Source organism: Pleurodeles waltl, chromosome 4_1 (assembly GCF_031143425.1).
Source record: "Pleurodeles waltl isolate 20211129_DDA chromosome 4_1, aPleWal1.hap1.20221129, whole genome shotgun sequence".
NCBI classification, from domain to species: Eukaryota; Metazoa; Chordata; class Amphibia; order Caudata; family Salamandridae; genus Pleurodeles; species Pleurodeles waltl.
In genome coordinates, this window is record NC_090442.1 from 978991725 (window position 1) to 979017723 (window position 25999).

The 25999-nt window shown below is 43.2% G+C and overlaps 1 protein-coding gene across 1 annotated transcript in view; it reads right to left on the reverse strand.

The window, feature by feature from the left end:
- The window catches only part of CPNE8 (copine 8), a 934223-nt gene that overhangs the window by 480661 nt on the left and 427563 nt on the right, over positions 1–25999 (reverse strand). The window contains exons 8-9 of the mRNA XM_069229743.1: positions 9497–9600; positions 3930–4034 (exon numbers count right to left, since the gene is read on the reverse strand). Of these exons, the coding sequence (XP_069085844.1) occupies positions 3930–4034; positions 9497–9600 (209 nt within the window). The remainder of the gene's footprint in view (positions 1–3929; positions 4035–9496; positions 9601–25999) is intronic.

Here is a 25999-nt window from a genome sequence, read left to right on the forward strand (position 1 = left end):
GTATCACCTCTGAGAAACAGAAGCTCCCCAAGAGCCAGGAGAAAAAAACATTACTTTGAAGGCACGGAAAAAAGGGAACTGACATCAGCACGCCAGCGAGGACCTCTTATTGCCTCGATGACATCAGACGGTGTCGCGTGGGAGTCGGACAATTGTGACGTCCTCGTCGACGTGTAGAGCTAGGAAGAAAATTTCTGTTGAATGCTGGCGCATTGGGAGAATTCATTAGGTGAGGAATCCACAGGTAGTTGTATCCATCAGAAATCTCCTTTTTAACTACAATAAGAGAAGACATGCAGGACAACGAAATAACAAAAAACTGGAACAATAGTAGTATCAAACTTATATTGAATGCCTACTTTTCTTCCTTCACCACATCCTGGACCTGAGATCTACCCTTCTTTGAAATGGGAGAATGAAACGACCCAACAGTTTACAGATTTTGCTTTTCATTCACCATGATTGTATCATCCATGCAGATGTGAATGTCAACATTTTGTCAAGCCTTTCTCCTCCTCTAATAGACTTCTGGAAATTCACTCAAGCTGCCACAAGCATATAGGCTGAGAATTTTGATTTCCTGATCTATGAACAGTAGATGCCAGCAGGTGGATAAAGCTGGTGTTTGAGAAGATAAAAAGACAATTTACTCTAATTTCAGTCTATACTTAGAGACAAGCTGTTTTGTCAGTGGTGAACTATAGTAGGATTCCTGATTTAAAATACAACATTGGAAATGTCAGCAAGATGCTTTAGGGAGCAGCTGCAGCGAGAGTGAGCAAACCCATGATTCAAAAGGAGTTGGAGAGTGCTTGTTAAACCCAATCTAAACAATAACATTCTCCTTGATGCAATGGATTTTTTTTTCAAAGTCGTAACCCTGCTCTCGAGAGCAGCTTCCTTGCCTCCTACAGTAGCAATCTCTGAGAACATACATCAGGACTCAAAGCTAGAATTACTGGGAAGGAAGTAACATCTTATGGAACAAATGGTACAGGAAGCAGGGCCAGAACAGCAGACACATTATGCAATGTAGTTCTGTAGAGAATTCTTATCAATTCTAAAGCTATTGTCTTGGTTTCTGCCAGCCGCGTCTAAAAGGGCCAGTCTCTGTTGCAGAATGTGTTAAAGTCGAATGTGAAACCATGAGGTGCAAGGCACTGTAGGGTACTGCAGTAATGCAAGGACCAATATCAATAGATCCAAAAACTAACCTAAGTCTCACTCAGTGGAGAAGCAATTGAAGGACTCCTGTAAAGGAAAGACAACTCTACAAAAATGTCCTTGAGGGCAGCTTTCTCAGTGAATGTACTGAATACAATGCAGTCACCCAGACATGAACAGCCCTTTTGTTGCATGTTTTTCATCACACGACAGAGTCCACACTTGAAGGTGGCACGGGAGGTGACCATTATCAGATAAACATAGAAGTGCAGGAATAGACTTGATAGATAGCCGTAAGCCAACACAGTTGACTACTATTGAGGATATTAATTTATTTTAGAGCAGGACTAGTCAGCTGAAGAAGTGCGAGAGACCAACTGCACAACGATGTTTGGATCTAACTTGTTCTGTGATCAGTAGTAAACGTGCAGGCCTTAGTCTTTCAATTACTGTGTGCACTTGCACCAGTGAAGACAGGACTCAGGGTCTCCCTCAGTGGTATGGTTAGCCTTGCCCAAGAACTATGTGACACTAACTCCTCCTGAAGCGGTGCTGGCTGTGGAGTATTTCACTTTAAAACAGATAACATGGCACATAGGTGTACCAAACTCCTTTAGGATGACACCAGTAAGATTAGGTTCACTAGATACCGCAACACTTGAATTAGCACCACCAGTGTCAAACCTGAAAAAACACATTGGTGAAGGGGCCGAAGAATGTATTATCAATGTGTACACAATGGGACAGTCAAAGGTTAATATAGGTCCTCTGGAACAGTAGGTGATCCTGGCCTGGATTACCTGATGAACTGGAGAGGTTTGCGACTATATTTCCAGTACCAGATTGTAGAGGATGAGGCACAACAGTGTTGCTTCTTGTGGAACTGGTACTAAGTGACGAGCATTTTAAAGGAATCTTTCCTGATTGCCATAACAAAATGACAAACAGATTTTAGATTCGGGAAGCCTATGAAAATAAATCACTCACTTCAGATTGCAGTAGTCTTCTTTGCTTTTGTGCCACGAAAATTTGGGACTATAAACTGAGGTGTATAGAACACTGAGCATTAGGTGGCTGCTGTAGACCCTAAGTGCACCTCCTGTTGACTAAAAAAAAACAAAAAAAAATACTTTAACCTTTTCTCAAATGAGCTAATTACATTACATATATTTGGAAGGTGGCAGACAATAAAATGCCACTAATTTAGGTTAAACATAATTTATAACAACTGAATTGCTATTGTATCTCTTTTGGTAGAGACAATTTTACAGATAAGGTAATTCTTTCAAATGTACTAGTGTTAGACAGCTTCACCTCAATTCCACTGATAGGGCTAGGCTTTGCTATTAAATTCTAGATCCAAAGCTCCAACGTAAATCACATTTTGTATGATTAAAAAACGAAAAATATATATAGAGTGAAATTCTTCCCTATTTAAACAATTCAACAATAGAAATAAGGGCGGAGACTAATCAGTAATGAAAGTAATACTAAGAATTACATGAAGGTAGAAGCTAGAAACCCTTTGCATTCTCTCATTGTCTAGTATTCCAACAATCGCGTCCCAAATAATGAGACAAAAATAGAAGAAATACCAGTTTATCTAAACTACACATTCAGTAAAAATTGTGAACAGTTAGCTGCAATAATGCCATTGGCCAATTAATGGATGTCATATGGAGGACAAAATAAAGAAATACATACTTTGAATACACGATCAGACAACTGAGTGTAACAAAGTTTCCCAAATGGCCTGCTCTATTATATATCGTTCTAGAATAAGTTGTTACTTTGAATCCCTCACACTCACCTACTACCTCTGTGTGTCTGATATTCCCACACTCAGAACAGGGTAATAATTATCTTCCACAAAAACATTTTCCTATATAAGGGAGACCTTTGCTAAATACTAACGTTTTGCAGCTATAATGATTCATACAGTAGAATCATGAATTGATTGAACAGATGCAGGAAAACAAAAGCATCATCCTTCTCTTCACCATGACAAGAAATGGACCACCCAGGCACTCTTAGATTATTTATCTTTAATGTTTGCTCTCCAAACACAAAGGATGAATGAAACATTGTTCAGGCTTCATACCCTTGAGGATACGTGTTTTCCAGCATCTGTCCCGAGATAGTATAGTCTATAAGAACAAGTCCTAGGTCTTGAGAGAACAATCAAAAGAAAAATGCTAGAAATGAAAAAACAATTTTATTCATATGTAGAAAAAAAAACGAAAGAAGGTTGTTACAATACAAGCAAGTAGCACTTACAAACAGACAAAAAAGCTGTTAAAACTAACCAACAGATTAAAAAATGAAGACATTGAATACACTGAAACATGAAAAAATGTAACTACAAATAATTATACGGACTGCAAAAATGGAAATGGTTAGAGAGATCCTCCCATGACCATGAAAAACAAATATGATATAGCAACACAGGGCTGGTGGTGGGGAGTGAGGTTTGTAGCTTAAGCAAAATGATTAATAGAGGTACGTTTTCTGATGGCTAAAGATCGTGTAAGTCTAAAAGGAAATGTACTAATAAATTAAAGCAATCAGGGAATATTTGAACATATGGACAATCCTATGTTTAAGACATTCATATTTCATTATTGTCAGGTGGAAAAGTCACGACAACAGATTAAGTATAAAAAACAAAGCAAAGGACAAGATGACATAACTACACTTCGAATAGCTTATAGTTTATAGCACATGGAACATACAATTTTTTTTCCAAAAGAAGAAGTGGGTCTTACCTGTCAAAGTCTCCATTACAAAGTGCTCGTACAGGGATCTTGAATGCTTGCCACACAGGGTTAAGGGTATTTTTAATCACCTCTGTCTTATGGCAGATTGTGAAACTAAAGAAAGGAAATCAAGTATACTTGATCATACGATATTATCAGTGTGTGGATTTCCCTAGCTACAAATGTGATGTAGCAAAATGACAACCTCTGACCTTACAGTTTGTTGTACTATACATATTAAAATGCCTGTACAAACGTAAATGCAAACCACTTTAAGCAGCATGAATATCTTCTTAAAAGTGATAAGATAACAGCCAATCTGCACCCTTCTCCTGCTGCTTGTAACAACGTGAAACTGCAATACACCCAGTGTCAAAATAACTCTATACACCCGTTTAGGGCAGGAGAAAGTTACTTACCTGTAACACATAACCATGCTTTGATTATCATCTCTTCATTAGTGGAAAGCTCTTCAAAATCTTCACAATGCACACAAGCGCTTGACTTTGTGCAGGCAATCCAAGAACAAAAACGCTAATTTACCGTAATACCTACCACTATTTGAGATTGCAGTGTCAGTGTTGCTGGGAAACGAATATGTCTCCAACAGAACACCTTCTTAAGAGTTGTAAACATATTAGCAACTAATATCAAACCTGGGCATCTGATCCAATAATGATTTATCTATTAACTCCTTTCAGAAAGGTATCAAAATCAGTGATGCCAAACTAATAGAAAAGTGGACAAGGATGGCTCAAAAGCAATGGACCCTTTTCACTATAACATTTCATGAACTTTGAGGCCCAAAGGACCGATTCACCTCTGGACAAATGTTTTTGCCTCTACTTTACTTGCAACAACCCTTACAAATAGTGTTCCACCGATACCTGCAGCAGTACTGAGGACAATAGACACGCTCAACATTTCCAGAGAAGAGATGTCCAGTAGAGTGGAGCCCACAAGAAGCAAGTTCTGCAGTAGTCCTCAATAAATTAGAAATCAGCTCAGCTAAAAAGCAGGAAATTCCTGTTGCACCTCAAAACTAGATAGTATTTTTCTGAAAAATGGGTACAGAGCAATCTTTCAATAAAAAAAGCAATACATTTCTTAAAGAAGCGACCACCTGATCACTGAAGCAAATTGATGAAGCACCTGCGTTAACTGTAGGTCAGATCTATCTACTCTTTGCTTCTTAAAGGTGCAATAGAAGCCATCTGGTTTCCAGAAACATACAAAACAAGCTGCTACAAATAATTTTCCAGGAGCAAACAAAGCATAAAGACCTCAGGCCTAAAAGGAATTTAGGTTCTGCCAACAAATGTGTTTTTTCCAACAGTCCTTAAAGATGGTTGTACCTGCGTAGGTGGTACCATAATACCCAAAAGGTAGTTAATTTCTTTTTCTTCTCTGTGTATATTGCTAAGGGCCAGTTGACAGGAAACCTCTCAAATACTCCAGATGGTGTGATTGACAGAGCCATTGGCCATTCAGAGCCTTGTCCTCCAAACTTCAGTCAGCATCCACACCTTTTCAGAGTCTAATAGAGGTAGTGCATTACTAATCCTGGAAAGGAATTTGCATCTACCCCTGTTTCAAAGAATACATTATAATGGAGTCCTCATAGGACACAGCCAAGACAATGGTTTAACCATGCTGAAATCTGCTTTTGGGATGACAATACATTTTCAGAAAATATCAGGAGACCATAGCACAAAAACCTCTTCCTGGAAACTGGACCAAAAATTCAGTTATGTAAGATCCAATAGGCAGAGCAGGGTTTTAGGCCTTCACACAGACAGCAACTGACCTCCAGCAACAAAGCACAGTAACAACTAAAAGATTTGTCAGTCTCAGATTGAGCATCTTGAAGGAGGAGTGACACAGGTGAGCAGAGACTGGCGAGCCAGTGGAGATCACAAAACGGAGAAAGGCAGCCCTGAAATAGTGAAGTTGTAGGCATATTTTAACAACTGCCATTTCCACTGGCCATTTTAGTGATAGATAAGCCTGTGGAGGGCCAGGGTGCCTATAGGACTCCCTTTATTACTAAGGATCTGTGTTAATGGGGGGGGGAGAATAGATTATACATGCAGCTGGTGGAGTGCCAGGCAGTCAGGTATGTTTCAGGTTTCAGAAATGATTGTCTAGGTCAAAATGGACAACATCAGAACTTTGCTGTATATAGCTTTCTCCAAGGAGAAACCCACTAGTCTCTTGTTAAGAGATGCTCCAGAGCTGGATGTGAGCTGCCCTTTATTTAATCTCTGTGACACTGGACCACCTACCAGGGCTAAAGACCAGCATAATGGTTGACCAAAACAGTTTAGACTGAGTATCAGTGAGAGCTGGACCAAAATGTGATGGAAACATTAGTTCATTAATGGAATGATTTCACATACTACTATTTGCAATTCATAGAACGATGAAAGGATTGTATTTCATCTCCAGGTATCCAAAGGGAAAGGAAGATGGGAGAGACATTCTCCACCATGCTGTATCCCTGAGCAACAGTGAGTTAAATTTGATTTCTGTGTGAGCGCATGAAACCTCCACAATGTCTGAACATATGTTTTAGGTAAAGGGGTCAGCCTTTAAAGATCAATCCAAACTCTAAATGAATCTAAGACTGAGAACAAGGGTTTGGTAAATGAAAACATCAATCTCAAGCATGAACATGGTGTTTGTCCAACCATTTACTCAACTTTTCTTAACATTCAATGGATCCATATGCTAAAGTGAACATAAACTTTACTTTGATCACTGAACACAATGAAGTCACTTTTATGCTCAGAATTTCAGAATAAAACATGTTGTTGTACCTTAATGTAGTTATCTTAAGTTTTGATTTAATCAAATGGATTTTGTGGCTCACCCCTCCATCAATCCAAACAACTAGGTAATTGAATGTGTGTATATCCCCAACCTCATGTACTCCAGAAATAAAGTAAAGCCTTTTCTCTTCGTCCCAGGGGATGTTACTTTGGTCTGCTGACCATTAATGATCAGGGTTTGTGTTTATTGTAGTTTTCCAATATGTGGAAAGCATGTTGTAGACCCCTGGGGGTCTGTTCTACAATTACTTTATTGATGGTGTTATGTTTTACTTGCATGTGATGGGCCCTACATTTCACTGGGAATGATCTTCTTGTGCTTATATATTGGACTTTTGCAATAACAAACTGTATAATATTGGTGAACAGACAGGTCTTGCTTATGCCCTAGTTCTGAAAATATTTTCTAGCTTACAGCTTATTATTCTATTTCAATGCCCCTGAAGATCAGTAATAGTGAATGAACCAAAACAAAATGCTCAAAGATGAATGTTTAAAAAAAAAAAAAAATACAATGCTTCACCCGATCAAATGCAGCAGACTAAGCCAAAAAGACATTGATTTAGCAAAATCTTCTGGCTAGATAATGCCTTATATGGTAGTTGTCACAATATTCTCAAGCATATGACAACCTGGGCCCATAATGGCGTACTTTCCCTGTTTGCATCCTATTATGGTGAATGCACGAGAGGCAAAGTATTCAAGGGAAATACTGCTGCTTCAAAGCTGCTTGGTGTTTCAATGTGCAGGCAACAAACCACCTGCACTTATTATCAATCCCCTTGTAGGTGGGTGCAGTGAGTCACCGCACCCACCTGTGAGGGAATGTCTGGGAGTGTCTATGGGACTGCCACTTCTTCCCACCAGAGGGCTGCCTTTAGGAGGCACACTGAAAGTGTACCACATTTTTGTGGCGCACTTTCACTGTGCCTCCTAAAGGCATGTTCACCTCTCCCCCAAGTCCATAATACAACATATGCACAGAGTCAAAGTGATTCCCTCATTTGTATGCAAATAAGGGAAGGTTCTCTAACAGCACTGGTGCTACATGTGGGCCAGCACTATCAGTATTACAGAAGGGCCTACACTAGTATAACAGAGTGGCCCGGAGGCACACAAAGCAGACACACATCTGTTGCGCCCCGGAGCACTTTTCGTAATACAGATCCAGGTCTAAAACAATTTAGAACTCTCATAGCAAATTCACCTTTTCTGCCATTATTACATTCCTAATTGATCTATCATACTCAGAACAGAAGACTTGGTTCCTACAGTTGATGGGGAAGCACCCCCAAGAGCAAGACCTTGTTCAAATCCATCACATGCTCATCGGCAGAAACTAAGGCAAGGTCATCTATCACTACCGGGCATCTCTCAAACTATCAAACTAGCTATTCAGGTCTATCTCACTCTTTTCTGGTTTTAGCCACCTGTACAGCAGGATAAGTTATTACCAACTTAAATTATAAATGGTAGGGGTCTTGAGTATAGGTTCCAGTAAATGCAGTTACTCCATTCACAAGTGTGAGCCACATGAAGTGCTGTCATACATATCATGCTTGGACATTTCAGGCCTCAAGCAGGCATCTGTTTTAGCACATTCATCATTAATATTCCAGTGTTATAAGAGACAAGGTCATAGTTTCCCAGTCAAGCAAGTGTTAACCTGGGATTTTCTGAAAGGCCACTTGTCTGTTCCCCATAGGTCAAACCTTTCAGCCCAGTGTAGGAATTTAAAACTGTGCTTTCATTCCTGACAATATCATCCTTTAAAAAATGTATCCATTTGATGGACTTGACATTCATTGTTTGGAAGGCAGTATCCCTGGTGGAAATCACCTTGGAAAGAAGGCAACTACCCTGCAGAGTCACCCAGGATTTATCTGATGTCTGATTTCCAGTTGAATCAGCTAGTGGCCTAAAAGAGTCCCACATGCGGACTTAAAACTTATTATTTGTTACTACATCCGTAGCCAGAGGTAGAGGAATATCAACAACCTCTACATCAGATACCAGTGATGGAAAACAACTTTTACAGGTAATTAACAATCTATCACAGTTTGGGGCTTTTCAAAATGCACACGCTGGACATCATTCTACTATAATGTGGTTAGCTTTAGAGAAACAAATTATTTACATTTCTTAAGTTTTATGTTGTCAACCAGAGTTAGTGTGACTCATGATGTTTAACCAAAAGGCCTCAAAGTCCCACATTGATTTTGAATGCCCCAGGGTCAGAGGTGCCTGGTTCAATAACCCTATGCTTTCCTTATCTCATTGGTAACATGACGTGAGATCTCTTCCTCAGGAAGCTGACCCACCAGATTTTTTTTAAAGTAAGTCACTCCTCACAAAGCACACCTCTCTTGAGCACCATTTAAAATCCTTGTAAACCATATCCACAAGGAAACGTTTAGCTGAAGATCTCCTCATTAAATCTCTTTAAGGCATATCTGCTTTACTTTCTCATAGGACACACCTCACCAAATGCCAATTTCTTCCAGGGCACACCACCCACTGCAAATTTCTCTCCTATGGTATATCTCATCCCTTAAGATAATTCTCTAAGAATGTATCTCAGACCCAGAAGATCTCCATCTCAAGGCACATCATTGTTACAAACAGCTTGAAACGCTCCTGTAATTGGGAAGTAGTATGTGGTTCCTTTATACAATACTGTAACTTAATAAAATATTGTCTAGATTGAAGTGACATAACATTTTAAACGTATCTATTAAAAAATACCTGCTATCTTCATTGCTTCGGTAAAAGACTAGGAAAGGGTCAGACTTCCCAAATAAGTCCTTCTTGTCTAACTTATTGGCACAAAACTGCATCAGAACAGCATCCTGTAACAAAAATAATATTGAAGAATTAATGAATATCTAAAACATCTGGTTCGTTTTGGCGGCAAGATAGTGTTTTATCAATTATACCATTAAGACCACTTGAATGAATGTAGTAAATAGCACAGCAATTCATAATAAATATAGACACACAGGCCTAGTAAAAAAAAGATGTGTGCAGATACATGAGTATTGCACAGAACCTTGATTCATTAGGTGAATTTGTGCAACAGGTGGGAAGGGTTTCCAAACTATCCAACAGTTACATCATTAACCGTCAACGAGATATGCAGTGGGATGGTGCTCTGTTGGCTCCTATACATTTGTCTGTCCTAAGACCTAAGCGGTGGCCTCTAGGAGACAGCTGGTCACCATTCAGAGTCTGGGGAGATAGAAATCATGAGTACTGCTTTTATAGGTATATCAATTCAATATAGCTCGGACCCTTAAGTAACTATAACTTGCGCTCCTGCCATGTACAGTGTTGTCAATGTCATTTAAGATATTGAAGGGATGTTATCAATAATGCCATCAAACATGTCATAGGTGATGTAATATTGGAGGTAAATTAGCAGTACATGGCAAAGGCATGAACTATATTTACACAAGTGGTTTTGTTAGTTTAATATAGTATGTGTAACTGACAATGTCACCTAACTATAACATCCCATTAATGTTTGGATTTTTCTGTGAAATTCTAAGTTTTTTAAAAATGTAATGTAAGATATTATTATGATTCCCAACTATAACAACACTTTAATCTGTTTTTCAATGAATTTCTATAATTTTTGTAATGTTAAGTGAGATATCCATCATCGTGCCTAGCGTGGAGTTGTGCCCAGCCCCTTCTGGCACTCTCCCTGCCTCCCCAATCCCCTGTGCTGTGCACGGACTGTGACCGTGCTGTGTGGGGTTGGGCAGGCCAGATCCTGCACTCAATCCCCAGGGCATGCATGGCTGACTATGTTGACTATTTGATGTAACAATACAAAGGTTGTCGTTTTAAGTAAGCCCCTCAGGCCAATTTTGGCACCAGGGACCCCATCCCCCAGAGCACTTTACAATTAAGTGGGGGATGAGGGTAGTGCAGCCCCCCCCTCAGCTGATCTCAGCCCCAGGATCCACCATACCTTAAGGCCGAGCCATGTCACCTTGCAGCGTTAGGGACTGCCAGGGGAGCCTCAAGGCCCACGCGGTCACAGCCGTCTCCCCGTCTCCTGTGGGAGCCAGCATTGTCTGTTTCCCTGCCCGCATCTCTGCAGGCAGACAAACAGTTGAAAACTCTGCTCCCAGCAAGGAAGGGCTGTTTGACAACTCTTGCTTCCTGGGAGCGAAGTTGTATTTGCTCTCACTTGGCAGTGGATATTACCGCTCCCGCCAAGTCAGAGCAAACGCCATGTTCCATGGGTGAGCACTCCATTACTATCTTTTAGCTGTGGGGAGGTGGTAGACTCAGGGACGTCTGGAAAGCTCCCCATTACAAACATTTAGCCCCGGGGAGATAGTGGTCCCCGGGGCTCAATGAGCCTCAGGAGGGGGGCCCCATAAATAATGACCCCAGGAACTGGCCCACCTGGATGCTTTTTCCATAAGTGTAGGATCCCAGGCTTTTTAAAAAAAAAAAAATTCACCAGATCCACTGCGACTTCGAGAAAAAAAAATTAAAACACTTTTTTTGCCCTAGGGGTGTCCCTTTGGGACCCCAGCACCAGAGCTAAGGGGTCAGGGTGTTCCTACCCTGGCCCCTTTTCTTTTTTTTTATCATTTTCTCAGGGACTCAGCTAAAGTTGAATCCCAAAATGGCTGCCAGCACTTCCTTGCTGAAGTGTTGGCAGCCAATCAGATCTCAGCACGAGATCGGGAGGGGTTTGTGGAGCCTTTGCTTTTTTTTTTTTATTTTATTTTCTTTACTATCTAAACTCTACTGAAAGGATTTAGACCAAATAACAAAAAGGGTGCTTTCTGCCAAATTTGATGTAATTCCTCCCGGCAGTTTGGGCTGTAGTCCTGTTCAAAAACCATATGGCAATTAACATGACGAAAACACGGTTTGGGACCCTTCCTTTTTCTCAGAGCGGCTTGGCGGATCACCCCAAACCTTTCCAGGCAGCAGATGGAGTAAGCCTGAAGATTCATCAAGTAGTGCCAAGATATAGGCAAGTATAAAATGCTTTTGCTATAGAAACTAGGTCCTAACTATAACTACCTAGTGGCGACTGCTACAGTATATATATACACACACACACACACATACATATATATACACACACACATTGTTATCACTGAAGCTAATGATGTTATCAATGATCACAGAACATGTCATAAGTGATTTAAGTAATGTAATATGTGAGGAATTGAACAGTACATGTTGAGGGTGTCAGGTATAATTACTTTAGGACATGATTTACAGTTACTGGATATAACTATAACTGGTGAATTTCAGTGGTTTTGTTAATTTAAAACAGTGCACCTACTATAACATCGCTGTTAGAAATTGGGATCCTGGTTGTCAGAGAATGTACCCTGTACAAGCTGGAACCACAAACTTGATCAGGTTAAGTCAGATACACACAAAAGGTAACTTGTGCTCACCCTCTGGTTACTTGGCCCAGAGAAGTCAGGCTTGTCTAAAGAGGCAATGTGTCAAGTATTTGTGCAGCACAACACATGGTAACACAATGAAAACACCAAAAAAAGACTCAACACCAGGTTAGAAAATTACACAATACTTTAAATGAAGACCAAAATGACAAAAATGCAATAAGTAGAAGTTGAGTCATGAATTTGTAAAGAATAAAAAGAGTTCTAGCGCTTAGTAGCAATAAGCGCCAACTGGGGTTATCTGGTCATGCTGGACTGGGGGAAAGTCAACAGTTCAGGCCGACCTCGATGGAGCACAGGCCGGGGGTAAGAGCCATGCAGGCCTGGTGCACAGAGTACCTTGAATCTGAATGCACAAGCAAGATGCAGGGTGCAGACGACTGATGCATCGAGTCAGGCATTGATGTCAGCCCCACAGTCACAGTGATGCAATCATTTTCTTCATGTAGTGATGGCGATGTGCCAGGTCTAAAGACAAAGTACTGATCCGGGTTGCTTTGGGTCTTAAATGCAATGTACTGTGTTTCTCCGCGTGGTTGAAGGGATGCATCAATCTCTCCAAGTTGCTGTAACAATGATGCATGGTTCCAAGCATCAGTCTCTCAAGGTATCATGTTAGTTCTGAAAGCGATGGGCCGATTCTACCCCCACAAAAGGGGCAATGCGCTGGTTCTGCTCCAAGGAGACTGGAGGTGTGGCGATTTTCCTGGTGCACGTATCTGCGTCCACTTCCAGTGAACCAGGCACACGAGCAGAGGAAGACTTCAATATCCCTGAGCCTCAAGCAACAGGATTCAAGCCAGCAAGCCGCTAGAAATCGCTTAAGTTGCAAGGCAGAGGCCAGCTCTCCCTCAGCAGGATCAGAGAGCAACAGGCAGCACAACAACACAGCATAAAAGCAGCCCTTCCGAGTCAGCAGTACAGCAGAGAAATAGTCCTTGATGCAGCACAGCAGTCCTTCTGACAGAGTCCAGTTGTAGGTCCAGAGGTGTCTGATGTAGTGGGTCAGAGACCCAGTACTTATACCCAGTGGTTCCTCAGAATTGAGGGTGACATCAAAGAAGGGTCTTTGAAGTGCACCGAAGCCCTTTCTTCCCAGCTTCGGCTATAGACTATCAGTAGGGGTAATCAGCCCTTTGTGTGGGAACAGACACTGCCTATTCAGGTGTAAGTCTTAGCCCCCCCCTACCCAGGAAGGTCCATCAAAATGCAGGTGAGTACTCCCACACACAACCTTCCTGTGTTTGTAGCCGTCTAGAGAGACGGCCCAAAGTGTAGCTGTCACCCACTCCAGACATTTATTAGACACAGACTGCAGGCACACAGAGCTTTAAAAGCAGAGAAATGCCCACTTTCAAAAAGTGGCATTTCTAAAAAAGTAAGGTTGAATCCAACTTTACCAGCAAAGAGGATTTATCATTAGCATTTCAATGTTATGAAACATGATATAACACTTCCTTCTGGCTCAGCAATGATAATTTAGAAGAGTAATAAGGAATTCCCAATGTAAACCTATGGAAGAAATAGGCCTCACAGTAGTGAAAATCAAATTTAGGTGGTTTTCACTACATCTTAAAAGGACCTGCCCTATCTTTTACTTACAAAGCACCCTGCCCTGTAGGTTATCTATGTCCTGCTTTAGAGGTGACTTGTGTGTAATAAACAGAGAGTTTAAGGATTGGCAAGAAGTTTTAAATGCCAAGTCGACAAGACAGTGTGAACTGCACACAAAGGCTCTGCAATGGCAGGCGTAAGGCTCGTTTAATGGCTACAAGTAGCATTTAATTTACAGGCCCTGGGCACATGTATTGCACTTTACAATGGACTTAAAAGTAAATTAAATATACCAATTGTGAATGTTCCAATCAAACCATATTTAGCAGAGAGAGCACATGAACTTTTGCACTGGTCAGCAGTGGTAAATTGCTCAGAGTACTAAGGCCAACAAAAAGTGGACGGAAAAAAGGCAAAGAGTTTGGGATGACTCTTCAGAGAATGCTATTTTCTAACAATTCCTCTAAACGTTGTTTTTTTTTCCAGTGAATTTTGAGTTTTGTTTGAATTCCAAACTATAAATGTCATTTTCACCTTTGTTTTTTTCACTGAATTGCTAGGGGTATTTTTAAAGTAAGTTAAAGTTATTATCAATATATAAAAGACAAGCATATTAGGTTTATCAATAAATTAAAAGTGGCAGCCTTTTGTTTACCACTTCTGAGGCCACATAATGCAACCATAGCACCAATGACACTCCCAAACTTTAGAGCAAAAGCTCTGGCTCCGAGAATGCTGAAAAATATCAATGACTTTTCCTGTGTCCTGGGGTCATATTTTATAGACCTTAGGCATCATAGCATCAATTTATTTCTTAGTGTTTATGGAGGGCTGCTGCACACCCTACAGCCACCCACACTACCAACAACACATAAAAACAGATTGGCAGTGTCCCTGCCCAGACTGAGGGCACCACTGCAACAATATATATGTACATTAGCCCATGACAGTTATTGTGGGTCAATCTGCCCCACTGCAATCCAAAACAATCTGCCCCACTCCAGTCAGAATCAAACTGCCCTACTCCAGTCTATCTCACTCCACTTTGACCAAAAACAATCTAACCCACTCCCATCTGCCCCACTTTGACCAAAAACAATCTACCCCACTCCCATCTGCCCCACTTTGACCCAAAACAATCTATCCCACTCCCATCTGCCCCGCTCCAATCCAAAACAATCTGCTCCACTCAAATCTGCCCGTTCCAATCCAAAACAATCTGCCCCACTCAAATCTGCCCTCTCCAGTCCAATACAATCTGCCCACTCAAATCTACCCCGCTCCAATCCAAAACAATCTGCCCCACTCAAATCTGCCCCACTCCAATCCACCCCACAACAATCTGCCTCACTCCAAAACAATATGCCCCACTCCAAAACAATCCGCCCCACTCCAAAACAATCTGCTCCAATCTGCCCCACTCCAATCCGGCCCACTCCCAAACAATCTGCTCCAATCTGCCCCACTCCAATCCGCCCCACTCCAAAACAATCTGCTCCAATCTGCCCCACTCCAATCCGCCCCACTCCAAAACAATCTGCTCCAATCTGCCCCACTCCAAAACAATCTGCTCCAATCCCCTCACTCCAATCCACCCCATTCCAATACAATCTGCTCCACTCCAATCCCCACTCCAATCCGCCCACTCCAATCCGCCCCACTCCACAACAATCTGCTCCACTCCAATCCGCTGCACTACAATCCGCCCCACTCCAATCCACCCCACTCCACAACAATCTGCCCCACTCCTCTCCACTCCAATCCCCTCCGATCCCCCACTCCAATCCCCCCACTCCAATCCCCTCCACTCCAATCCACCCCACTCCAAAGATCTGCTCCAATCCTCCCCACTCCAAAACAATCTGCTCCAATCCACCCCACACCAACCCAATCTAATACAATCTGCCCCACTCCAGTCTGCCCATTCTAATCCGAAGCAATCTGCCCCATTCCAATCCAAAGCAATCTGCCAAACTCCAATACAAACTGCCCCACTCCAATATAAGACATTTTTCCCCACTCCAAACTGTCCCACTCCAATCCAAAACAACCTGCCCTGCTCAAATCCATTTCAATCTACCCATTCTAATTCATAACAACCTTCCCCGCTCCAACCTTTACCAATCCAATCTGCCCCACTCCAATCCAAAACAATCTGCCCCACTCCAATCCACCTCACCTCCATCCAATCTACCCCATTCAAACCCAATTCACCCACTCCAATCCACCACAATCCACCCCACTACAGCCTAGTCCCCCCCACACCAATGCAGTCCACCCCACCCCACTCTAATCCAATCATCCCAATCCAGCCCAGTCCAACCTACCCACTCCAATTCAATACACCTCACCCTAATCCAATCACCACACTACAATCCAATGCATCCCAATAAACTCCAGTCCAATCCACACAACTCCAGTCCAATCCTCCATACTCCTGTCAGATCTACCACATTCCAGTCCGATCCCTATCAGTCCAGTCCAATCCACCCCACTGCAGTACAATTGACCCCACTACAGTTCGATCCACCCCTCTCAAGTCCATCCCATCCCACTCCAATCCAACCCATCCGACTATTTAAATCCAACCACCCTACTCCAATCCAACTCACTCCAGTCCATCCCACCACATGCCAATCAAACCCATCCTACTCCAATCTGCCTCACTCCAAAACAATCCGCCCCACTCCAAAACAATCTGCTCCAATCTGCTCCACTCCAATCCGCCCCACTCCAAAACAATCTGCTCCAATGTGCCCCACTCCAATCCGCCCCACTCCAAAAAAATCTGCTCCGATCTGCCCCACTCCAATCCGCCCCACTCTAAAACAATCTGCTCCAATCTGCCCCACTCCAAAACAATCTGCTCCAATCCCCCCACTCCAATCCACCCCACTCCAATACAATCTGCTCCACTCCAATCCCCCACTCCAATCCGCCCCACTCCAATCCGCCCCACTCCACTACAATCTGCTACACTCCAATCCGCTCCACTCCAATCCGCCCCACTCCAATCCGCCCCACTCCACAACAATCTGCCCCACTCCAATCTGTCCCACTCCCCTCCACTCCAATCCCCTCCGATCCCCCACTCCAATCCCCCACTACAATCCCCTCCACTCCAATCCACCCCACTCCAAAGATCTGCTCCAATCCGCCCCACTCCAAAACAATCTGCTCCAATCTGCCCCACTCCAATCTGTCCCACTCCAAAACAATTGCTCCAATCTGCCCCACTCCAAAACAATCCGCCCCACTCCAATCCCCCCACTCCAATCCCCTCACAAACAATCCCCTGCACTCTGAAACAATCCGCCCCACTCCAATCCGCCCCACTCCAATCCAAACAACCTTACCCTAATCCAATCCACACCAGTCCAGTTCAATTCACTGCATTCCCATCCAATCCACCCCTTCCCATGCAATCCACCCCACACCAACTCAATCTAATACAATCTGCCCCACTCCAGTCTGCCCATTCTAATCCAAAGCAATCTGCCCCATTCCAATCCAAAGCAATCTGCCAAACTCCAATACAAACTGCCCCACTCCAATATAAGAAATTTTGCCCCCACTCCAAACTGTCCCACTCCAATCCAAAACAACCTGCCCCGCTCTAATCCATTACAATCTACCCATTCTAATTCATAACAACCTTCCCCGCTCCACCCTGTACCAATCCACCCTGCCCCACTCCAATCCAAAACAATTTGCCCCACTCCAACCCACCTCACCTCCATCCAATCTACCCCATTCAAACCCAATTCACCCCACTCCAATCCACCACAATCCACCCCACTACAGCCTAGTCCACCCTACACCAATGCAGTCCACCCCACCCTAATCCAATCATCCCAATCCAGCCCAGTCCAACCTACCCACTCCAATTCAATACACCTCACCCTAATCCAATCCACCACACTACAATCCAATGCATCCCAATAAACTCCAGTCCAATCCACACAACTCCGGTCCAATCCGCCGTACTCCTGTCAGATCTACCACATTCCAGTCCGATCCCTATCAGTCCAGTCCAATCCACCCCACTGCAATACAATTCACCCCACTCCAGTTCGATCCACCCCTCTCAAGTCCATCCCATCCCACTCCAATCCAACCCATCCTACTATTTAAATCCAACCACCCCACTCCAATCCAACTCACTCCAGTCCTTCCCACCCAATGCCAATCAAACCCATTCTACTCCAATCCACCTCACTCCAATCCAATTCACCCACACCACCCTAGTCCATCCCACTCCAACGCAATTCATATTAATCAACCCTACTCCAGTCCAATCCAATCCACTCCACACGAACCACCTTAATCTATCCCACTTCAATCCAGTCCACCCCCCTCCAGTCAATCCACCCCACACCAATCCAGTCCACCCCACAGGCTATAGCTACGTGGCCATGTACGTAGTATATCCTAAAATGTTTCAGGTTGCTATTTTCTTTCTCTTCTGTTGCAGCACTGACACCAGAGCAGTTGGTTGTCTTTTCAACACTCATTTCTTATGTACCTCTGCGCATGCTAGGGTTTTTCGGTGCCTAGCACTTGGGTGCTTCCAAATTAAAAGTGGCTGCCCATCGAATATCAGCTGGTCTTCCATTTGTGGATCACATGCTGCACAAATTACAAGTCAACTTTTGTGTAATCATGTTTTTTTCAACAGCTGACAGTTAAAAAAATTAAAAAAAACTGCTGTGCCATTGATTCCTTTACTGACTTTGCCTCTTGTGGTTAGGAACACAATGATTTAGACAATAACGGCTGAACTCTTAAGTCACGTTTGGTGTGACTGTAGAATTTCCAAATTTTTGAGATTTTTGCATTTGAAAAAGGTGCCACATGGGATTAATGGGGGCTAACTCTTGTACATCTTGTCAGTAGAAAAAAAAAACATATGTTGATTTGCTTTTAACTTTTGCACACTTTACCAAATAGTCATAAAATCTGACAGACACTTAAGCCATTATTTAAGAGTCTGGCAGACGGAATACTTTGTCACAAACGTAGCAGATGTCCAGTCCATCACATTATAAGTGCATAATAGCCTATGGCACTTCTAATAGAGTGGACTGAACACTTCTCTGTGATGATGGTCTTTCTTATTTCAATTACCTCAGCTCTTTGCATGAGTTAGCTTCAAGCCCTGTTTCAGCTGCCCTAAACTACCTTCTTTCTGGAGAAAATGCTGTTGAGGACTAGAATACTGCAGGTGTCTCCAACCAATCAATCATGAGCTATCAGTAGCTCCGAGACACTTTCAGAGTAGCTCGCAACCTTGGATTTATTTTTATATAAGCATAGGGTCCACATTTTCCTTTTAATGTAAAAGGAAGGCTCTCTTCATTTTAGATTATTATTATCAGGTTGCACAAAGAAGGGTCTCATAATGAGAAGTGCTCTGTCAGATTTATGAACCGGTGAAGAACTGAAGCGCTAATGTATTTAATTCTTAAATAAAAGTCCTTAACAACTCAATATTGGAGGGTGCACACAAAATAATGTTTCTGAATTATGTTAAATTGGAGAAAATTCAAATGAAGTTACGTTAATGATTACGTTATCTATTCATTTTAATGTTCTCCCATTTCAAAGTGTCACATTTACAAACAGCAGGGCTCCTGCTCCATGTGGCCTGTAGACACTGTGCCATATTGTCGTAGACTCCCACTATTGTAACAAGACTGCTGGATTTTGGGCAGCAGCACCACCAAGTATAGGGGACTGAGTCAAATCGCACACCGTGTCACAGCTGTCGGCCTAACCCTCCCGGTTAGCTAGCAGCACCTCAAAAATACTAAAGGTAAGGGTGATTTGTGGCAGCCTATCGCATGAGGAACAGATTGTACCCCTTTCTCTCAGCTATACAAATCTCATTCATGCAAAGACAAACAGAAGCAGAGTTTCAATTCAATAGACATTTTATTGAAGCAACTGCATTCTACGTAAAAGGACATGAATTGAGATTATGAGGATAATGTAACAGCGTTTTCACAGCAGTGTCCAGGAAAGTGAAAGACAAGAAGAGTCCCAGCATACTGTCACGTCACAATAGTGTCCCTAATATCCCTACCTACACTACTAAGTTTCTACATGACAGCAAAAAGTACTGGTAGCGCGAATCCGCCCTTCTGATCCTGGAGAGGAAGTCCAACCCTCATACCTGCATTCAGAGGTGTAGAAGAGGTCTGTTAGTCTGCTGGGAGTCCTCCCACGTAGACTCAGAGGAACCAAAAGGTTTCTGCAGAAACTGCAACGACATGCAGCATGGGTTGGAAAGCTGCCTAGAATGCCCCCTCTACCATGGTGTGGTCAGTGTGATGTTTTATAATAACATATCTATTATTCTAAGAACTGCCCTGAGGTGACAACATGTATTTTTGTGTAGGGCAGACAATGTATTATTTGGACAGCAATACCTGGTAAATATCGTGTACAGCCTTGAGTTGGGCACAGGATGAGAATGTTGTCCAAATATATGAATAACAAATTCTGCATAGAAGGGCAACTGAAAAGAATAAAAAACATTTCCACTAAAATGAAGCTTTGTTAAAATAATAAAAGTAATAAAAGCGAAATGTGACTAGATGAGCAGGCATGGGCCTCACGCCCAAATCTAAATAATGTGCCTGTGTGAATGCTAAAATAGGCTCACAACAATATGTATAACTGAAAGATAGAGTCACTTATTTAAATGGGAGGGATTTAAAGGGCAGAAAAATGTTCCATATTTTGAACATACTACACTTTAAATTTCTATCATTTAAAAAATGGTTGTTTGATAGTGTTTTACATGTAACAGTGTCACATATGGTGAATGGTATGTTCTGTGCCACAAGTATATACACAGTCTCTCAGTCACCCATATACACATATTCCATTCATACCCATATGTTCATACATCCACAAAGACCATGCTCTCACTTGCACACATGGCATCCTTGTCACAGTGCTCCGAATAAAACTATTTTGTTCAAACCATAGGATTTGGCTCTATGGACATTAGGCTTAAAGACAATGAAGCTGGGTGTGGTAGTGTCTGGTAACAATGCGTACATTATTTAGCCTTCTGTATCTCATGATGATTTTCACTGATCATAAGTAGCTCTGACAACAGAAAAGGTTGGAGACCACGGTTATAATGAAAGTGTTGACTTCCTTTCATGTTGGATAATCCATCCCTCTTCTGAAGTTCTTTGTATCACCTCAGCCCTCGAAAGTGGAGGAGAGTCTCCATCGTGTGGATCCCAAAATAAATCTCAACCTTTACGTTGATTGCACCAAAGACCATTGGGTGAATGATCAACTATTTGAGGAGTTACCCGCAGCACAGAAACACAAAGCAGTGCAGAAATGGACTTTGTCCAGGTGAATTATTCTCCTCATTAAAAGCTGCTACGCAATGGCCAAGAAACAGCCTCCATAAGGGATGACGGCCAATTTCACCAGGTCAGGGCTGCTACCAATGCACTGGTTTGTGAAGTGCTGGACCTTGATATTTTTCAGGCTGCAAAATGAGTGTCATTGCAGATGCTGGAGAACCACTAGTGCCTTCACAGCCAAGTCTAACGGTAAGGGTATTTTGGCCATTCGATGCAGCAGGAGTTTTTGGTCTGAGGCATTCCACACACCCACCATTAGGGAACTTGCTTTGGCAACTATTCAGAATGTGAGGAATCTTTGATTCGAAGTATCCATCAGAAGAACAAATAACTTACCTTACGTAAATCTTTTTAGTGGATGCTGTATCTAACCACAGGTAGCTCACCACCCTCCCATTTACCCATTGTATTGAATGGGCTATTTTCCACCTAAAATGTCCCAAATTAGAGATCACAAACAAATGTTGTTCATACTGTCATGTATGATGGTGTGTGTGTGTGTGGCTGTATGAAGGTGGAAGTATTGGTGTAGATGTTAATTTTTATAAAAGTAGGATGGTGGGTGTGTTGGCGTAAGTGTGTAAGGGTATGTGATGATCTGTGTGGGGGACTTTCATGGTGGATGTGTTGGCAAATGATGGGTGTGCGGGCATAAGATGGAAGCTGTGTTGATGAATGATGGTAGGTGAGCACCATCCTTGATGATGGATATGTGGGCATCTGACTGTGTGCATATGGGCATGTATTGGTGAGTGAAGGTGTATGATACTATGTATACAGTTGTCGGATGGTGGTAGTGCGGGCTATAATGTCTTGTGGGCATAAGATCATTGAAGGGTGACCACATGTATGGGTGTATTGGTGTTTGATGTGGGTGTGTTGGCTTTTAATGGTGGGTGTGACATCCATAGATTGGTGTGCAGGTGTGAGAGGCTGTTGTGTAGGCATTTAATAATGTATATGTTGGGGTTTGGTGGTTGGTGTGTGCTTGTATGGCAGCACCTGTTGGATATGTGATTTTATTTGTGTGACAGTGTGAAAGTGGGTATGATGCCATGTAACAGTCATTTCTGTTGGTGGTAGTATGATGCTTGGTGTGTGACCATACAAATGGTGGGTGTCTTGGCTTATGTTGGGTGCTTGGTCGTCAGATGGCGGATCTATGGGTATATAATTATGGTGATAGTAGATATGTGGTTCCATGTCATTTTGAAAGGTAAATGCATGAGGCTGGCTTAATTGGCATATGATGGTTATGTGGTGATCGCATGGTGGGTTTGTGAAGGTAGATCAATGGGCATGTGTTGAGTTAGCATATGATGGTGGGAGCATGAATGTATGGTGGTGGCTGTGTGGGTACACAATGGTCAGTGTGCAGCTCTATGACGGTGAGGGCGTTGATGATTAGTGGTGGTTGTGTGGTCAGATGATAGTGGGTATGTTGGTGCATGATCGTGGCAATGTGCATGTATGGTGATGGGTTTGTGACTTATTTCTGGGTAGGTCTCTCAGTGCACAATGGTGGCTGCATCAATGTATGAAGGTGGTGTTTTAAAATGTGTCTTGGTGGAAGAGTGGGTATTTGACGGTGGATATTTGATAGCCAATATGGTCATTTAATGGTGGCTGTGTAGGCATATATTGTAGGGTGTGTTACTGTATATGATGGTGGTGTATGGCTGTGGGAAGGTGGGTTTATTGGTGTGGGAAAATGACAAGCAACAATGCTGATAGATTTTTCAGCACCACAGATTCTTTTTGATATCACATTGTGAATAAAATATAATCCTTTTTAATCAATACACTTCACAATTCCTTCATGTTTTAGCCACCACAACTGGTCTGATTTTGAAAACATGTGCGCTTGTTACTGTTAAAAAGGCTTTGTTCATCTGGCCCCCAGTCCTTTATTTCCCAATAAAGGCTATAAGTTGAAGTGTTCACAGGGCTTGCAACTAACTATTTAGAGAGACCTTTGTCTAGATTCTAGATTCCTTTGACCAGGATAAGAATTCTTGCCAATGCCAAATGATCCTCACTTACCAGGATGCAGTTTTACTCAATGTAATCATGAGTGCAAGTATACCATTCTGATGTATACAGTAGTTTTCTACATGCATTTCTGTGGTAACTTCTTACTGCCCCAGAAGTGACAGAGCAGAGAAGCATAAGCACCAACACAGCACGTTGACATAAGCTCCATCCTTTACACAACCTTTGACATGGATCATAACTCCACTTCCAACTTTATAGCTCTTCTGATGTCTTCTAAATTCATAAGACAGTGTGCTATGAAAATACGTGCCCTGCATAAATGCTCAGAAAATGTGCCTACCATAAATGACAGGATTCAAGCTGTACCAAGACTGCAAGAAGGCCATATCAGTCATAGATCAGCACAAGTTGTGTTTCTAGTGTTTGGGCTCGACCATGACTCAAAGTCGAGAAACAAGCATGCCCTTCAGCACTCAATGGTGATTTGAAAGTAGGAGGTGAACCTCTGCATTGCCAAACCTAAGAAGATGTCACAGTCAAAGTGCAATCCTGCTCCAAGTTGTGGGCCCTCACAGTACCGGTCACAAAGTCATTAGTGGGAGAGGCCCACTTCCCAGTCTAAGGGCCTGATTAAGACATTAGCGGATGGGATATGCCATCACAAACGTGACGGATATCCCGTCCGCTGTATTACAAGTTCTATTATATCCTTTGGAACTTGTAAAATGGCGGGATATCCGTCACGTTTGTGATGGAGTATCCCATCCACCAAGGTCGTAATAAGGCTCTTAGGGGGTCATTACAACCCTGCCGGACGGTGTTAAAGCGGCAGTAAGACCGCCAACAGGCTGGCGGTCTTTTTTTTAGTATTATGACCATGGCGGTTACCGCCATGGTCATCCGCCGCTTCCCCGTTCCGCCCGCTGGGCTGGAGACCTGGGTCTCCAGCCTGGCGGCCGTGACAATACCGCCGCCGGTATTGTGACCCGGCTTACCGCCGTGGATTTCCAGCGGTAGGAACCGCCATGAAATCCATGGCAGTAAGCACTATCAGTGCCAGGGAATTCCTTCCCTGGCACTGATAGGGGTCTCCCCCACCCTCCCCACCCCTGCCACCCCCCAAAGGTGGCAGGGCCCCCCTCCCCACCCCGACATTACCTTACACATACACACCCGACACGCACGCAGGCACCACCAACACACATACATGCACACACTCCTACATACATGCCAACATCCACACACACACTCAGACACGTACACCCACATTCACACATTCACGCACACATCCATACAGACATACATACAGACATGCACACATTTCCGAAACACGCAACACCCCGCAAGCATACACGCAATCACACACCCCCCTACATACACGCACACCCCCATGCACCCACACAACACACAACACCCCCCCTCCCCTAACGGATGATCGACTTACCTGTTCCGTCGATCCTCCGGGAGGGGACAGGAGCCATGGGGGCAGCTCCGCCAACACCACACCGCCAACAGAACACCGCTGCGCAGAATCACAGGACGTGATTAGCTCGGCGGTGTTCTGTTGGCGGGGCGGTGGAGGTGGAGCAATCTCCACTTCCCCGCCGCCCGCAAGTATGGTTGTTGGTGGCTCCCCGTCGGAAAAACGACGGAGGGCAGCCAACGGTCATAATATGCCGAGCGGCAAACCGCCACTACTCCCTCAGCGGTCTTCTTAAAAGACCACCGAGGTTGTAATGACCACCTAAGTCTTTTGCGAAGTCAAAATGTAGACGTAAGAGCAAGAAGGCCAAGCTTGACTCAATACCATCCTGCAAACACGCCTAGCAAGAAAACACAAGGACACCAAGATAAAGATCACATTCTGCACGGGTCAACCAACTGTATCCAGATTCTGCAGTTAGTCTGGAATGCCCAGAATTTCCTGAGCCTTCTTCAATCTGCAGAATATAACGACCTTCAAAGAGACATGCTGCTGATCTTTATTGCAACTGCAGATCCACCTTGTGAACCTCCAGGTCCCATGGAGTCTAAAAAGTATCTAGTTGGTCTTCTGCTGACAGGTATGCCCCTATACCATCTGCCCTTCAGGACCCAATTCCTAGTCACACAGACGTCAGTGCTGCCTTTTACACCAGTCCACGTCCGTTCTGTCGGTGCTGGTGCCGACACTGCAGGTGATGGTAGAAGATTGGGTCCTGATGCCAGTCTTTGACCCCAAACTGACTTTGGCTCACTCGAGGGCCATGTTGCAGTACAAGAAAAAGGAGCAACTGGTTGTATGCAGTCAGACTCAAATCCAAGACTTCTGCCATGACACAAGTACTATTGGAAGCTTGAGGGAGTCTTCGGATCCAACTCTGATCCAGTGCAGAATGCACCTCATGTCCCCCAGGATACTCATGCAGATACAGAAGTGACAAAGTACTTCCACCCCTTATTTTACTCATGATGCCATGTGTTTGAACTTCAAAATTGCAGTGGGCTAGACAATTCCTGTGAAACAGCTGGATTTACCACATGGACCACCAGTGGAAGAAACTTCCTTATTTGCTGGATGGTTTCGGGGAAAGGTGGATTTCTAGACTTGCAGATTCCTACTATTGAGAAAAGGATAAATGTACTGACTGAGTTTAAGAAAAAGTACATGATGGTCAGAATGCTGCAAAGTTATGTACTCTGATCTCACCTGAATACTACCTGAAGCAACGGCAAAGTTATTGGCTCCAGAGTTGTGCTCAGGTGGCATGCCTGGATGGGTTCAACCAGGTTTTCAGGGGACATGCAAGAGACCTTACTGGCATGCCCTTTCATTGCACAGACTACTCAGTTAATAGTCTGATTTGATGCTAATGTGA